Source organism: Tinamus guttatus, unplaced genomic scaffold (assembly GCF_059628265.1).
Source record: "Tinamus guttatus ecotype Peru unplaced genomic scaffold, ASM5962826v1 Tinamus_guttatus_pri_ptg000169l, whole genome shotgun sequence".
In the NCBI taxonomy this organism is placed as follows: domain Eukaryota; kingdom Metazoa; phylum Chordata; class Aves; order Tinamiformes; family Tinamidae; genus Tinamus; species Tinamus guttatus.
The window spans coordinates 3,051,258-3,068,528 of record NW_028288703.1 but is presented as its reverse complement, the minus strand read 5'-3'; the positions used below and the strand labels follow the sequence as shown (position 1 = coordinate 3,068,528).

At 35.6% G+C, this 17,271-nt stretch overlaps 2 protein-coding genes across 2 annotated transcripts in view; one reads left to right on the top strand and one right to left on the bottom strand.

The window, feature by feature from the left end:
• CENPP (centromere protein P) overlaps window positions 1-17,271 on the bottom strand; it is a 114,901-nt gene that overhangs the window by 50,667 nt on the left and 46,963 nt on the right. The window lies entirely within an intron of this gene.
• ASPN (asporin) lies at window positions 544-14,834 on the top strand. The gene is made up of 8 exons (XM_088522905.1): window positions 544-636; window positions 6,655-6,919; window positions 7,250-7,362; window positions 9,593-9,806; window positions 10,325-10,435; window positions 12,488-12,581; window positions 13,699-13,837; window positions 14,636-14,834. The coding sequence occupies exons 2-8, from the start codon at window positions 6,679-6,681 to the stop codon at window positions 14,831-14,833; spliced, it is 1,110 nt and encodes a 369-aa protein (XP_088379031.1). The 5' UTR covers window positions 544-636; window positions 6,655-6,678; the 3' UTR covers window position 14,834.

The window sequence follows — 17,271 nt, the reverse complement described above, 5'->3', positions numbered from 1 at the left end:
TGACCAAGAAAATCTGTTCTACATTTTACATGCTTCATCTGATCAAATATTTGTCCACTAAAACAGAGGTTGTATTTATACATAACTACACAAATTATTGATTTTACTCTTTACTCTTGTTACCGGCTATGGCTTTCTATTTTTAGTAAAGCCTTACTTTTTAGTAATAAAAGCCATTGAATTCATTAATAAATGTGATGTCCTATCAGGAATTGACCTAAATGGACTTCAATGTACTTCCAATGGACTGGTGTCAACTATCATTAAACTACAGGTTTTACAAAGTCTTCCACTAGACGTCTAGAGTTAAGCCAGAAGTTTTGGCTCCGATACAGCCAGTGATGAAAAACACATGAGTAGTAACAAGTCCTCTTAATATCATTCTCCAGCACTAAGATGGGCTAATCTGCAGCTGCAGTTTACTCGGGTATCACCCAGGGTGCCAGGAGGATCAAGAAGTTTTGAAGTGGAATTTTTCTTTATACTTGCTTTCTATTTCACAGCACTCAGCCTACCTTCCCTGCCTTTTTTTCTTTTCTTTTCTTTTTTTTTTTTTTTTTTAAACATGAAATAAACTGGACAAAACCCTCAGGTGGATTATCACAGTGCTTCTGGAAGAACTATCAAACTTGCAAGGTATGTTGCATTTGAATACCTATTCTACTTAATCAGCAATGCAGAATTAAGCAACAGGCAGTCCTTCACTGTCATACAGATTAAATAATGACAAGTAATTTAGAGTTAGAAGTACTATTTTTAATGGAACACTATAAAATCTACTTCACAGCTGAAATAATTCTGTATTTGCTGCACTTGAGCTCCAAAGCAAAAGCAAAATAATAAAAAGGCAACATTGAGCTATTTAACTATTTAAGGACTTGTTAGATGAACCTTCCTAACAACTGACACAATAAACTCTTGTTTCTCAGTTATTTCAAGCTATGAAGATTTATCATTCAATAATAATTGCTCTCATATTTATAACTTTGAATCATCTTCCTATAATTAGTCAAGGAGATTTTTTTTAAAGTAGATACGAGTAATTAGAAACGAAACAAGACTGAATTATAGATAAGCATCTCTAAATCAAAATAACCTAAAAATATTCACAGATCACATTCAGTAACATGAGTCAGTGTTTCCTCAGAAAACTGAGCATTCTATAAACATATGTTATTTTACAAATGTGTTATTCATTACCATACTATGCAACTTGAATACTGCACTATTTCTCAAGGCACAAGCATTACTTTAGTCATCTTATTAAGCAAAACGCTTCCACCTATTTCTTTTAAGCAACCTACATAAAACAGTAGACAAACAGTTAAACATAAATCCATTTATTTATGGAATGAGACAATGACTAATAGAACCAGAACTATTTTTATATATAGCTTTCAAAACAGCTACAGTCTTGCCTTTCTTTGGACAAAATCTGTGCACACTGTAATGATTTGTGCTAGTAATGAACAGAGAGATTTTTCTCTGCCTCTTTAAAGACCTCCAATGTGTCATTTAAACATTTCCTTTTCAGAAACAATGCTGTACAAATTTTGCCTCCCTACACAGGAACAGAAGTCATTTCTAAATATAATTTTTAGTCCTCTTAAGTCTTAACATTCGACCTACTAACTCTTTCAGTGCCATAACTTATAAGACAACAAAATACATATATTGCAGGATCTTGCTACTTGGCATGAAACCACCAGGGAATTCAAACCTTTTTTTAGAGCATGCAGACATTCCATGCTAATGAAATAACTTTCGTCTCTACAAAAGCATTTTTCCCTCATAACTCATATTGAGGATTTTCATCTCATAAAACTTTTGAGCACTTTTGTGGTAACTTACTACTCAATTTTACTATCAGCATACGATTTAAATCGCTTTAAACATACTGATATATCACCTGCACTAAAATAGTTATAGCTCACAAATACTATACTAAAATACCATGAAGAAATCATATATTCCGCATGCCATCTGGCATCACCCATTGCTTGGGATAGATACGTCTGAACGGTAAGCAGTGACTGCAGGACGGCCCGGAACAGGAGGCCAGAGCGGTATGAGGTGCAGAGCGTGTGCGCGCGGCAGGGCTGCACCTCCCCGCAGCCCAGGCAGGCCCCTCCCTGGAAGGTGGCAAGTGTTCCTGCCGCCAGCTGTTACTGCAGAGATTTAGTGCTGCAGGAAGAGGAGGACTGCGGAGCAGCAGGTGCGATGCAAGAACTACGTGAGCCCTCCCTGCATTCACACCATTCTTATTCCAACTCATCTGAAATATTCTGGTCGTTAAACAGGCGAATGCATAAGGACAGTCATTGCCCAAGCAATAATAATGCTGAATATTATTCATTAAAACTCTTGAGCCAGTTGAACACTTTGCATGCATCAAAAAGATGTTCTGCTCCATTCTTCCCTCTTATTCCTGTATACTTCCCTTCTCCCTAAAACGTGCTGTTCCACCCGCTCCTTCGGGCTGGCTCTGGTGCTCAGGCTGATTCACTTTTTCACCCTGCAGGAACATGAGTTTTTTCTTGCTTGTGTTAACCTTATCCTGCTATAATGAGCTTGGCAGCTCCAGTAGGAGCCGGAGCGAAAGGCTGGAAACAGAACCAGCCTCAAGTGGCAGCAGCTGTACTGCTGAACCCTGTCTTCTGAAACAAGTACTTAAACATTTCATGAAGTTTTTCCATAAAGATCATCAGAATTTTGGTTTTCTTTTAATTCTCTTACTCTCAAGGTTTAGGCACACAAAAGCTCTGTGAGTTCTTGGAGGTGAAGTGCAGAGTCAGAACACCGCTAGAGACTTCGTCCGTGTCTATTTACTGGGAAACTCAAATCTTCAGCAATAAAAAACAAACAAAAAAAAGCTCCACAACCTCCTGCCTGGTTCTTTGGCCAAAGGAACCCAGAGTCAAACTTGGTTGCTCTCCCTAACTATAAAGCTGATTAGCAATAAAGATTTCCTAATGGCAAAGCAGAATGATGAAGCAAAGGCTTTTTCTCTTCCTTATTAAAAAAAAAAAGAGAGAGAAAGTAACCAACTCACTCAGGTTTCCTCTGCATAGGGGCTTTCTTTTTCAAGGTATTTAACCCACAAGACTTAAAGCTTAAATCAGTCATATACTACAATGCTGCTTTCGGAGAACTGTTTGTACCAAGAGTGAACATTAGCCTCGAGTCCTATCAAAGCCTCAACTTTCTCATAGTTTGGGATTGTGGGTTTTTTTGAATATTTGAACTGAAAAATATAGGTGCTTGCAGCTGCAAACAGGGAAACAGATTTTTAAATACTTTAATTACACAGCTAGCTAGCTAGCGCCAAATCCAGAGGAGCATTTCCGGATCATATTTGAAACACAATCAATTAGGCACTGCAAAACTATACATCCAATACCCATCTATTGCCAAAGTCAGCAGGAACTTAAAAACTAGATGTCCCAGGACAAGAAATATGCTACAGAACTTGACCCCCTCCATGCATACATTGTACAACATTACTCTGAGTGAAGCACAGAACATCCATCACTTTACTACACAAGCTGCCAGAGGAAGAAGACCATCTTAACAGCCTATCTCCAAATAAAAGCACTTGGCCAAGAGTAAGGAGAACTCAGAATCCGAAATGCTTCAAGCTCATCATCTCCCGACTGAAGTACTGGGTCTGTTTCACTGAAGGTGAAATACAAGACTGATGGGGCTAAGGATGCAAAAGGTCTCCAGCCAGACGTGACTGCAGTTCCTGCAAACAAACCATTATAGGTTCCACATGTTGGACTCAGCACTGTTTACGTTCAAAGACACTTTCAAGCAAAATTTGAAGTAGTCTCTGGGGTTGGCCTTTGCTCCTCTCTTCGTTATTCTGTTTTATTTATTTATTTATTTATTATTATTATTCCAGTGACTCTTTCTCTGCCACATGCTCATCTATATAAAGAGATAAGCAGCATTTTTATATCACCTTGCTGATTATGACCATATCCTATAATGCCTGAAATTTGGAGCAACCTTTTAAACCACTATTTAGAGGAAGTGGGCAGCATCACTACTACCTCTTCCTGATATCTCATAAAAGTACACTTTAGTATGCAAGTGATTTAAGAATATTACAGATTATCAAAAAGAAAATCGAAAAATTGTAGAGGTTTTCAAATAAACTCTAGTATTGTTGCTAAGAGTATCATATCCAAACATTATTTTGAACACAAAAGAAACTCAGTGAAGCTTAAGAAACTGTTAAATGCTCCACCAAAAGACAGAATATTTAAATAAGCACTCAGATGGAAGATTACATTAAGTATGAAAGCTATAGTTCCTGTGAGATACAAAGTATCTGTGCTTCTGTACACAAATACCTCTATTTGGAAAATGGTCCCTTTCTATTATTTCTGAAAGGATAAGGCTTATAGACCTATACCTATAAGCGATGACTACGCTAGTAGTACAGCTAAAGCTAGCTATACTACTAGTGTTTTTCCATTTTATAAACCTTAAAATGTTTCAAGTAACATTAGGAGCAATGTAAAGAATACACAGCATTGCAATACTGTGAAGAATCATATAAAAGAAATATCAAAATGATCTTATATAAAGAAAAAGTTATTAAAAAGTCAACACCCCTGTACAAATCAATGCACTTAATTTTCTGTGAATAAGGACACATGGCAAAATGCCAGCTCCATGAGATTTTTCAGCTATAAGCAGACCAACAAATATTTAATTAGGTGATTAACCAAGAATTGACATCCATTTACTATTTCCCTAAAAGAATGTACAATAGTCAAAACAGAAACTTTTTATAAACAGGATATGCATAACAGCAGTTAAAACAGCCCCTCTTGCTTTGTGTACTGTGTACAGTAAGATACAAAGTGCTTCCTGAACTGGACTTGGGATGGAATACTGTAGAGTGAAAGGTTGAATTCTAAGGACTTTTTTTTGCTTTGTTTTAAATGCTAGCTGACATTTGAATAAAACACTTTAGTCACCCTCTATAATAGTGTTTCCAAAGTCTTGCCCAAAGAGAAGTCTTAAATGACCAATAAATTAATCAGTTTCTATTTTGTAACAGTTCATTAGTCCTCACTATACTGAATTCCTCACATACTGTGTGAAAGAGACTGGAAATACTGAGATACATCCAGCTAATGAACCATTTCAGGATTACCAAATTATTCCTCTTATAAAAACTATTCCAAAAACACCTATTAAAGGGCAGTAGCTACTATTTCTAACCAGTAACAAGCTATTTTGCTCATTCATTTCTTAAATCTTGCCTGGCAGAATTCCTGTGATACTAAAAGGACATCGCTCTTATTTCTAGCACCTCCTTTATTCATAACATTTCTTAATATGTTCTAGAGAAATTTCAAACCTAAACATCATATATGAAAAGGCATCTCTACTAACAAAATTTAAAGACATTTCTTGTAATCTAGCGTGACAATGCACTGCTATTGCAGGAATAGAACCAGCTTTCTTGAGGCATGAAAGTCTATTGAGCAGTGGTAAGATATTGTTGGGAAATTCCTTACCTCTATTCTACTTTGTGCCCAGTTTCACAAGACAATTTGGTCAATGAACTTGATTAACATAGAATATAAACAGATCATGTAGAAAATAGCCAAATATTTTAAACTATGGATCCTCATTACACAGGAAACATAACACTCTCATTCAGAACTGGACAGCTTAGACTCACAGTTCTCCCACTTAGGTCTAGCTGAGAGACATCTGCTGAAATTTGAACTCAAAACTTGAAATTTGAATGAAATTGAATGACCAGCTACAGTGAGGCAGAGTTGCCTCACAGTGATGCCTGCATTTTTCTAAAGACGATTTTACTTTTGTAAATTGCTTTTACAATTTACAATTACTTTTACAACTACTTTTTTGTCCCTGGTAACTTTCTTTTCAGTAACATCTCAGTTTCTCCTCGGTGCTTTCTTCTCACTATAGCTATCTGCCTAGGATGTATCTGCTTGGAGATGCCCTGACTGATCCAATGTCTTTCTGTCTTCCAGACTGAAGGACATCAGATTACTGAAGAAGGATCCTTTCAGGTTACAGGTAATCTAGAAAGCAAAAAGCTTTTATAGCATTAAATGCAAATACTGTCCCTTTGGGCTGGGAATGAGGTACAGACCTCAGGGCAACTGAATTACATTTTCAAAGAAAAAAAAAAACTCACTGGAAATATATTCACACAAAAGCATTGTCTTGCAGTTCACTTCTGGAGTTTCATGCAGTTACTGATTTTAAATGTTGTGAATCCATAAACCACAAACCCTTGCTAGAGAAGAGAGGCCTGGTCAAATACACAAGCAATACAAATGTGCTTGCATTAAAATGCAATGGGGACCTTTTATCAGTAAGAAAATATGAATGCCTGGAATATGGGAAAAGCTGCTAAGCCTACAAACTCAATCTGTATTCCAAATTAGAATAAGAAGTGTTTAGGGAATGTTGTGATGAAGGCATTTAATATATTTCTAACTAAATATTCCCCATTTATCTTCATGCAAGCAATGGACACGAACTACATTAAAAATACCCACAGAGTATCCAGTGGAGCACAGCAATGAGTGAAGTAGTAAAATGCATTTATTTCCTTTTTCATATTCATTTTTTTAAACATTTTTTGTCTTCAAGATAGGCTTTCCTGATTAAAACAACATGAAAGGATATGTGCTCCTTCTCTTCCTGGCTTTGTGCTCTGCTAAGCCTCTCACTGGTCCTTCCTATTTAACGCTAAAGAACGTGATGCTCCAAGATATGGAGGAGGAAGAGGAGGAGGAGGAGGAGGAGGAGAATTCTCTGTTTCCAACCACAGAACCAATTATACCTTTTGATCTCTTCTCAATATGCCCCTTTGGATGCCAGTGCTATTTGAGAGTTGTCCACTGCTCTGACCTGGGTGAGAAATTTTATAATTAGGAAATAAAATTAACGTCTTTGGCAGCTCTGAGGTTGCTTATTTCACAGATGCTAGGAGTGTGCGTGGGCATGCCAGTGACGCTTTGCATGGTCTGCAGGGGTAGAAGCAGTCCTCCCAAAATTACCTACTTATTTACATCCTTTCATTACCAAAAGTATTTTCTTTTGAGATCTGTTTTATGGCTGTTTGCATTTTCTTCCCCATCACCCTTATCAATAATCTCACTGTGTTTTTCTGTTTAGTAGTTAATTTCTCTGGACACATATGAAAATATTTACAGTTTCTCTTATATCTCCTTCATCAAAATAGGATTAACATCGATACCACGTAACATTCCACCAGATACTCGCATGATCGACCTCCAAAACAACAAAATTAGAGTAGTCAAGGAAAATGATCTCCAAGGACTCACATCACTTTATGTAAGCTTGTTATTTTCTGACTTATTTAGCAATATCATAGAATCATAGAATGCTTAAGGTTGGAAGGGACCTCTAATATGAAATATTCCCATGCTTCTAAAACACAATACTTTTAAAATACACATGGTATTTTTACTCTCCAAGAGTATGTATACGGCTGCATATTCCGATGCTCATTTAAGTTGTGCAAGAAGTTTCTTTGAGCAGTAAGAACTATGATACTTTCTACAACATCCAGGAAATGTATCACACCGGTCACTCCACAAACTTCCAGAAGCCTGAATAAATCTTAAGCATGTAGAAAAATACTTCCTGCATTTTAAAGGCTGCAAGGGAAGTCCTCGTTTGCTCATGTGGCTCCTCACTTGGATACACAAAACTGCAATAGTTCACCAAACGTAACATCACAGCAGAACTAGATACAGCTTCTGAGGAACATTTTCAAACGTACCCCGCATACAACTAACATGAGCTGCTGAGAGTAAAGAGAGAAATCCAGTTGACCAGGGCAGAAAGTAGACCAACGCTGAATTCCTCAAGACAGCATGTGCTTTACCATCATTTTTAACATGCTCAAACATGCACCTAAAACAGACCAAGATAATTACCACTAGCAATTGTTAAAGCTCCATAGGAGTAGTTCATAATAATCCCCTTTTTACAAAGAAAGAAAACAAAATAATCTCAGGTGCCTGGAAAGGCTCGACTGAATCCATCTGCTTCAGAATGCATCGTTCCACAAGATGTCACTCGAGATCCAGTACTGTTAAAGACCAAACTGCTCATAAAAAAGACAAAGCGTCCCACAAGCTGTAACACATTAGAGGCAGCCTACTCCACATTAAAAAGACAGGAGAGACCCATTAAACCAATGTCAAACAAATCTTTTTTTCTTCATCTTTGGCTTCTGAGCAAGAGCTTAATCCAGATACAGGGTTTATTAAACGAGCTTTTTAATTGTTATGGATTAATCTAGAATAGAAAATAGAGGAGCCAGACAATTCCACTGTTTGCAATTACAGCTGAATGTCTCGTGCCTGGGCTCACAATACTCTAACCAGCAAATGAAGGGTAAACACAGCATTTGCAGTTTATTTCTAGTATATAAACTCTTCCAAGCACTACCCTCCAATGACAGCGTGACACTGGAATACATCAGGAATCACCACATTATACATGACAGTCACCTTTTAATTATGTGACTACTGAAAACTCTGAGCTGTTTTCATTTTTTCTCATCACTTAACTTGTGATCATTTAGCAAGACAGAATTTTTACTGAAAGCAAAGTTTATTTTGGAGAATTTATCTGAGCAGTAGATTCCCTTAACAAAACCACAGATGACAATTTGGATTAGGAAGAAGAATTTCCTGTTTATTTCCTTAAGCCGTCCCCTTTTCTTGCGGGAAAAAAGACTATTCTGTTTTGCTCTGTTTTTTCCATGATCGGTGTAAGCAGAAGCAACAGCTCAGGGAAGTAGAAAAGGAACAAAAAGTAATAATTTAGATACGGAAATGCAGAAATGTGATCTGACCTGCAAAATATTTTCAAATAATTCATGTCTTGCTGTCTCTACTTATATAAGTTATCTGGTAATACACTTTCACTGTATAGGAACAAGTTGTAGCCAGGAACAAGAAACTCTCCAAAAATAACTGCATTAACTGCATAGTCAAGAGAGACATTTAAATCCATAAGAGTTGAAAATTATGGCAAATAAGTTAAATTGATGTGCATAAACAACTGGTTTACAGACATTAACTTTTAAGAAATTTAGACAGAAAAGGTCTTTTTTGCAGCATAACCATTCTGAAATAAGGGTTGAAATTTTGAGTTTGTCTGCATTTGTTTGCATTAAAGAACAAAACAAAATGAAGAATACAGGACTCCACAAAACATCTGAAAACAAACATGCTGTTTTATCAGTTCATTGGCACCCTGTGAGCTCTGCAGGGCTCTCTCTTCATTATCCAGTTGATTGCCCACATTTTACTTTTTTCATGATTAAGTGAAGTATACAAGATATTCACAAATTTTTAATATAACAAAAATGTGTACTGATGCATTTCGATGTTAGTGAATAAGCTCCTGTATGAAAATAAGGTAGATAATAATTAAATTCAGAAAAAAAAATAACTTTATTATATACCACACCCTCACTTAGAATGCATAATCACAAAATTCCCAAGTAGATAAATGTTCTTTGCATTACTTTTTTCATATCCCACAGGCACTGGCTTTGAACAACAATAAAATATCCAAGATCCACCCAAAAGCCTTTCTACCAACAAAAAAGTTACGACGCTTGTATTTGTCTCATAACCAGCTAACTGAAATCCCAACAAATCTACCAACATCTTTAGCAGAGCTCAGAATTCATGCTAACAAGGTGAAGAAAATCCACAAAGAAGCCTTTAAAGGAATGAAGTCTTTACATGTTTTGGGTAAGTCCAATTAAATAGAAATATGTACTAAAAGTTTAACATATTTCAGGTATTTTTCATTCACATATTTCCTTAGTGAGGAGATATCCATGCTGCGGAAACCCTCTTTCATAATTGTATGGGAAGCTGCAAAATAGCTGAGGTATCGGTAATGCTGCAAGGGAAGCTTTACAGTCTTTATTCACTGAAAGCGATCGCTGCCAACCAAGAACAGATGATCAAAGAGAATTAACGGTGGCCCCTACAAATAACGTTCCAGTTGCAACACCTATTTCTCCTGAGGTGATTCCATGCATGTCTGGTCAGCTTTCCCAAACAGTTCTGGGTATGATGAAGATATGCTAGATATAATAAGAAATACTCAGAGATTACAAAACTTCAATACAGGCTTCTTGGAATATAATCAGTGATGTTAAATTAATTAATTCTTCAGACATTGGAAGTCACCATTATGAATAAATTAAAATCAGTTAACACATAAAAAATTCCTCCTAAGTACTTGTTTGTTTCTTGGACAGAAATGAGTGCCAATCCTATAAACAATGATGGAATAGAGCCAGGAGCTTTTGAAGGAGTAAATATCTATCATATAAGAATTGCAGAAGCTAAATTAACTTCAATTCCTAAAGGTATGTTTTGTTTTATCTTTTCTAGCTACTTCAGTACTAAAATTATTTAACACATATTAATTTTACACAAGTGTTCATAAATAGTCTTTTCTAAACCAACCTCCCTGCTCATTCCTTCCAAAGCGTCTCCTAGCTCATTTTGCCCATCTCTTCTTTTGGGCAGCAGGATCCAATTTTAAGCCACATCCGAGGGGTGGATGTGTGTGCACCCACTGCTCCATGCCCCCCACCCCTGTCCCCAGCAGGCTCCCCTGGCTCTTCCCCACAAAACAACACCAAGAACTGACACAAGAGGCCAGGCAGCAAAACCAAAGCAAATTTTAACACACTTCAGATCTTTCCCATTGACCTCTCCTAAATTCCTAAAGATCAGATATGCTCTGCAGCAAAATAAATCCAAAATATAATATTAATATTTCAATGATACCCATGTAACATACTATAAAACTAAATCACTGTTTTGTTGAGTTGGAGTTGTAATAAATTAAAACACTTGCTTTACAAATGATCCACTCAAGAAATACTGAAACAATAGCATGAAGGAACAGAGTATACCATTTGCATTTTTCTGTAAGCCACCATTATTGCATGAAATTTTCATGATTTGCAATAATCCAAGCTAATTAAAAAAAAGGTAATTGAAAAAAAAAGCTAGCTAATAGAAAAATAGTGAGGAAGAAGCACAGTACCATTTACTTGATAATTTTTCAACTCACAGAGAGAACACATGTATGACCCTAAGATTTTTGTTAGTGCCTTATCCAGATAAATTTACTTCCTTTTCCTAGCAAGATGAGACATAGGAAAGAGTAGTTAAAAAAAAAAAAATCCCACCCTAAATATTAAGATATGGTAATTTTAGGATCAGAAAGTACTCAGCTGCTAATGGTAGGTATCATAAACCCTTCTAACTGTACATATTGTATTAGCATAAATTTTTTTTCAAATGTTACAAAATGCCCTTTAAATCTGCAATGGGCAGATGGAGCATCTGCTCTCTTAATACTGTAACTCAGACAAAAGCAACGCCCTGAGGAACTGTAAACAGGAGAAAATCCATGATGTCAACTGTCATAAAGCAAGTGCATAGAATCCAAAAGCTCTCCTGCCAGAACATGTGCTAAAAGCTGGAACAGCACAACTCTTACATCCTTTGGAAGGAAAGTAAGTATCTACACGCATGTCACAGGTTCCACGGAGTGTGATCTTGTCTAACCTCTACTGAAGAACCAAATGTAACATCCAGTGCATGAAAGTCATTATTGAGACAGCAAAGCTACACAGAACTTTGGAACTCTGAAACCCATTTTGACTCTTATTTTCTCAACATCACCAAAAGCATTTTCACATTTTTATTTTCCAAATGTCAATGGTTAACTTTAGAAAACTATATATAAAAACTGACACTTGCCCATCCATCCTGTTTTGTTCTATTTCTGTTGAAAGATCCTCTGTAAAATACTGGAAAATGCAATATATGAAACTTATGAAAAGGTCAAGGATTAATATTATTCCTCCTTAGCTATTATTTTTCAGCCTTACTAATCAAATTGCCAAACCACAGGAACATCACAGGGAAGGCTGCTTGCCTTTTGACATTCACCTAAAGCAGGCCTGGTTGTTATGTTAGATAACTCCCCTTTTGACATTCACCTAAAGCAGGCCTGGTTGTTATGTTAGATAACTCCCCTTACACACACACAAAAAAAAAAAAAAAAAAACAAAAAAAAAAACTAACACCTTGTTAACCATGACTATTCACATGGTAAACTTCTGAAAAAAAAAAAAACAGTTTACTCTTGAATCTTCCAAACAAGAACAATCAGTGATCAAACAGGAAAGCATTTACCATCTCCAATGCTATTATTTTAAATTAAATGATGTTGCTAAGAATTAAAAAAGGAATACTTGTATGCAATACTCATTTATCTGCTGCAGAAAATCCCCCCAAGGATCCTGTTTCAAACACAACAGAAAGTTGGAAATATTCCAACAAAAAATTGCTTTAAAAGTTCATTTAATTTTTCTCCTCGTGTCTATGTTCTACACCAGAACTTCCCTCCAGTCTCCTAGAGCTTCATTTAGATGACAACAAGATCACAACAATTGAACTTGAGGATTTTAACCGCTATAAAGACCTTCAAAGGTAACTAACTGTTACTAAGCAGAATGTTTCCTAGTATTCACTTGGGAAAGAGCAGGAAAAAGAGGAGGTAGAAAGTTTTTAGAAGGAACGATTGTAAATAAAAATAACTAACTTCTAACAAAATATTGAATATATGATACAGGTATATGTGTTTGTAACTTCAGTAGAAGCTTATTTAAAAATAACATCTGATTACAAAGGGCAATCATCAAATTGTTACCTTTTGGTATCCAAATGATGTGCAATGGATCTTTTTTCATATAATATCTCATAGCCAGCGTTAGTATGCCACTAACAAGCACTGTATGTGTTTCACAAGCTCAGAATATATGAGCCTTAAAACACATTTGTGGTCACATTATCTATCAAAAGTATTTAATATTTTTTCCAGCTTAGTATTAAAAAAAAAAAAAAAAAAGTCGGAGCAGCACTGAATTTTGGATTTCATAGTAAAAAACAGAACCATTTTAAACTACCAACTTTAGCCTCTGAAAAAATAGAGCGAAAGGAGGAAAAAGGGGTTGCAGGATGAGTAGAAACAGCAACCCCAAACTGACTTGAGTCTCCACTGTCTGAATCATCTTCACAGCAGCACAGGTTGAAGTCTTACAGCAAAAAAAAAAAAAAAATCTAAATAAAGACTAATTAAGGATAATATAGAAGCAGGAAAAGAAGATTAACTTGCTTATTTTTAAGATACAATGCTTTTGATGAAGCTAGATATAACTGTTTATTTTCAAAATTTACTGTTTTTGGCTATTTATTAAAATAACATTTTTATTACTGCATTTATATACTTTATAGCTATATTACTTGTTAAAAAGGGCATGAAATAATTTAAAACCAGATTTGTTGATGTTTATCATTTTAACTCTTTCCACTAAAAGAAGGAAAATTGCATGCAAAACTGGACAACTGCTCATAATCTGGCTAGCTACTGTTCTTTAAGTGGACATTACATTTAGAAAAAAATAGGTCATTTTCTTTCTAACAAAGGTAAGATTTCATCATTCCCCAATTCTACTTGTTTCCCCTCATGTGAGCTCTATATGTGCTTAAAACCCTAAAAAAGAGTCTCTATTCATCTCTAAAGAAACATTTCTTGTATGATTTCTAGGCTAGGCCTTGGGAACAATAAAATCAAGGATGTGGAAAATGGAAGTTTTGCCAACATACCACGCGTACGTGAGATCCATCTTGAAAAAAATAAGCTCAAGAAAGTTCCTCCTGGACTACCCAGTCTGAAATATCTGCAGGTCATATACTAAACTTAATATATGATTTTGTGTGATATTTGTTTTTCACACTGTCATACTGAGGAATGCAGTCAGAATAGAAATCAGAAGCAAATAATGTTTTATAAGATGGCTTATGTGTCAAGATGTATAATAGGGGGAAACCTGGGGGAAGGGGAAGATGCACAAAGAGCACATAGTAGACTATTTGATTGAAGTTTTCCTCTCTGAATTTCACTTCTGTCCACTTGTTAGATCACTTCAGAGAAGCATCTTTGGATAAGCACGTGTATATATGCATATAAAAACAAATACGAACTTAAAAATGTAATGCAAATTTAGTTATTCCTGACAAAAGACTCTTCTTGTCAATGTACATTATTTTACAGAATTCTAATTTCTAACATCACGAGAAATTTTGCTAATTTATGCTACATCATCATTAAACTCATCCATTCATATAACTGTTTGCAAGTCTCTCCTAATATCAACTCTGCTACAAACTACTTCCTATTACTATTATTAAACCACTGAAAATATAGATCCTGGGTTATAATAAGGTATTCCATAACAGTAGAGACAAATCTTTCTAACACACTAACAAAAGAATACAAAATTTTCTGTATGGGACGGGAGAGAATGTGACAAGAGGGTAACATTTTCTAAGTATTTAAAGCAGATTTTTAATTCCTGACACTACTAGTGTCTGCATCAATTGTTGTCATAAAAATCCTCAGTTATCTATATGCCAATGATTGTATAGATATATTTCCAATTTACATACTAAATATTATATTTTAATCTATCTTATTACTGCAGGTAGTCTTCCTCCATTCCAATCATATTGCAAAACTGGGAGTGAATGACTTCTGTCCAACAGGAAGAAGAAAGAAAAAAGCGTTATACAGTGGTATCAGCCTCTTCAACAATCCTGTAAAGTACTGGGAGGTTCAGCCTTCGACTTTCCGTTGCATTTTAGCCAGAAACAGTGTACAACTTACAAATTTCCTTAAGTAATACAGAATGGAAGAATTTCAAAGCAATCCATCCAGATCAGTTTTATAATACTTGAAATCTGCTGAGAAATGCCAATTTTATACTATTTAACCAGTTTACAGCGTATTTACTGTTTTGGAGACAATAAAGTAGAAACAATATATTGGTAGGATCCATTTTATTACTTGACAATGTTCAATCTATATTTGAATAATTTAAGCATAAACCCTCATATCTCATGGAAAGACTCTTGCAAGTAAAACTGGAAACTGCATTTAATGTTTCCTACTATAGATATTAAATTCTTAAATTAAAAAAGGTTTGACATCTTTTCTTAAAAATAAATTTTAAAAATCGAGTAAAATAACTTTTTCCGTCATAAGGTTTTTTTCTCTTTTTAATTTAAAAAATATTGCAAACAATTTATCAGATTTCAAGGACAAGTTCTTGTGCCATTTTTGATAACCAATAAACAGGCAAAGATGCAACAAAGGTACTGTATTTTGAGTTGTGGTGTCAGCAAACTAGAATAGAGTTTCATAATATAGTCAGTGATGTAAAGGTGGGTTTCATACTATGAAAGAATAAATAAAAAAGTTTTAAGTTTCTGATATTTATTACTGCAACTTCAACTAGAGAATGTCCTTTGATGTTTTGCTATCAATGCAATTTGAGGCACTCTGAACATTATAGAGTAGCATTCAAAATTTAGCATATGCTTGAAGCTTAATAGAAGTGATAATCAATCTCTTTTTAGGCCAGCACAACCGTTTTCTTCTATCTATTACAAGTGTAACCATGTTCTTCATTTAATTTTTGCTTCCTCTTTTATAATTTTGACATCACACGGGTGAGGAATCCCTCATTAATGTTAGTATGTACCCTAAAATTGCTGAACCCAAGCAGCAGGTGGCTGGAACTCAACTCCCCTGACTTACGTAAGTCAGAACATAGGTATCTCATTACCAACAGTACTGTATAAAACAGATATTTTATATATCTATTTAGTGTATATTTTCATTGGGATTCAGAATAAATTAAATTAAATTTAAAGAATACGTGTGTGTGTTTTTAATAAAAAATAATGAATTGAGTCTATATTACATTTTTCTTTCAGCACACGATAGGTGAATGCTTTTAGAGATGATATCTAAACATCTTTCAGACTCTCTCTGGAGATTTTCCCTGTTCTTCCTTTTTCTAAATCTACACACAAAGCACATTTAATGCTACTGTTTTTCATACATCTACCAGTTCAACGACTTACTTGAACCAGCTACTGGAAGTGACACAGCAAAGGTGTATAGGACGAAAATGCTACAGAGAAATCAAGTAATTCCCAAACTCCCAACTTTCCCTATCTCCCTAAGCATACTTGTAGTACATGAGCATACTTGAAGTAAAATGAGAATTTTCATAATCTTGGTCTCCTTTTAGTCTTATATATTTTTATATTCTTTATATTTTATATTTTGCTAGAACTGCTATGCTATTTAGAGATCATACACATTCAGATTCCTGACTGACATAGCTATGACTATAGCTATGGTCCATGACAAGATCATCTAACCACTAAAATCTTATATTAAATCTTCTACAAGTTCTTCATTCAGGACTCTTAAAGGAACTAAAACAGAATATAAGAGATATAACAGACACAAGAGAGCACATACTGGGCACGAATGTTATTTTCTGCTGAAGCTCCACATTCCCTCAAAAGAACAATCTTAGCCTCTCCATCCTTTGCACTTTAGCACAAACCCCAAAAGTAACAAGCCGGACAAGGCCACCTCGGGATATGGCCAAATCTCTGAGCCGTTTGTAAAAGATTTCTGTGTGATGCTGAAAGAAGCAAGGGTAAAACTAAGTAACTGAGAATAAAACAGCTTAGTAGCATAAAAGTAATACACCAAACAAACTAGTCATTCATCCTCTAGTAAATCATTACTTACCGCTTCAATTCACAGATAGCTACTTCAGAACAGCCCAAGCCCACATCCACACCCTCTGAAGGAGAGGCTGCCCTGCCTAATACCGACATAACCAGCTCCCGACCTCATATCAGAGAGGCAAAGCACCATCAATGACAATTAACAGTTGAAGAAGAAAATGGAAGAATTGAAATAAACGGCCATTCTTACCATAGCTGAGGTCTTTAATGCACCACAAGAGTTTCAGTGCTTACAATGCCACCTGGAACACAAAGGCAAAACAGCCACTGGGGCTTTTTGGCCTCCTAAGGGAACCAAATTTTGTTTGAGAATAGTCAGTGATCCTAACAGTGTCTACCGAAAATGTCCCTCAGTCTCAGACCTCACGTGAAACTTTCCCTATGGGTATGGTTCCACCACAGCACTCCCAGTTCCAAGAAAGTAGTTTTTTAAAAAATGAGGCATGCTAATTCCTTACACACACATACAGTTTCATGAAAGCGTGGGACCCTTGAAATCATTATGCTA

What these genes read in the sequence shown, in the direction of transcription:
- ASPN (XM_088522905.1), top strand. Translation starts at nt 6,679, where the DNA reads ATGAAAGGATATGTGCTCCTTCTCTTCCTGGCTTTGTGCTCTGCTAAG. An exon ending in TGTCCACTGCTCTGACCTGG is followed by an intron (nt 6,920 to 7,249) that starts GTGAGAAATTTT and finishes TCATCAAAATAG; the next exon opens with GATTAACATCGATACCACGT. An exon ending in ATTAACTTCAATTCCTAAAG is followed by an intron (nt 10,436 to 12,487) that starts GTATGTTTTGTT and finishes GTTCTACACCAG; the next exon opens with AACTTCCCTCCAGTCTCCTA.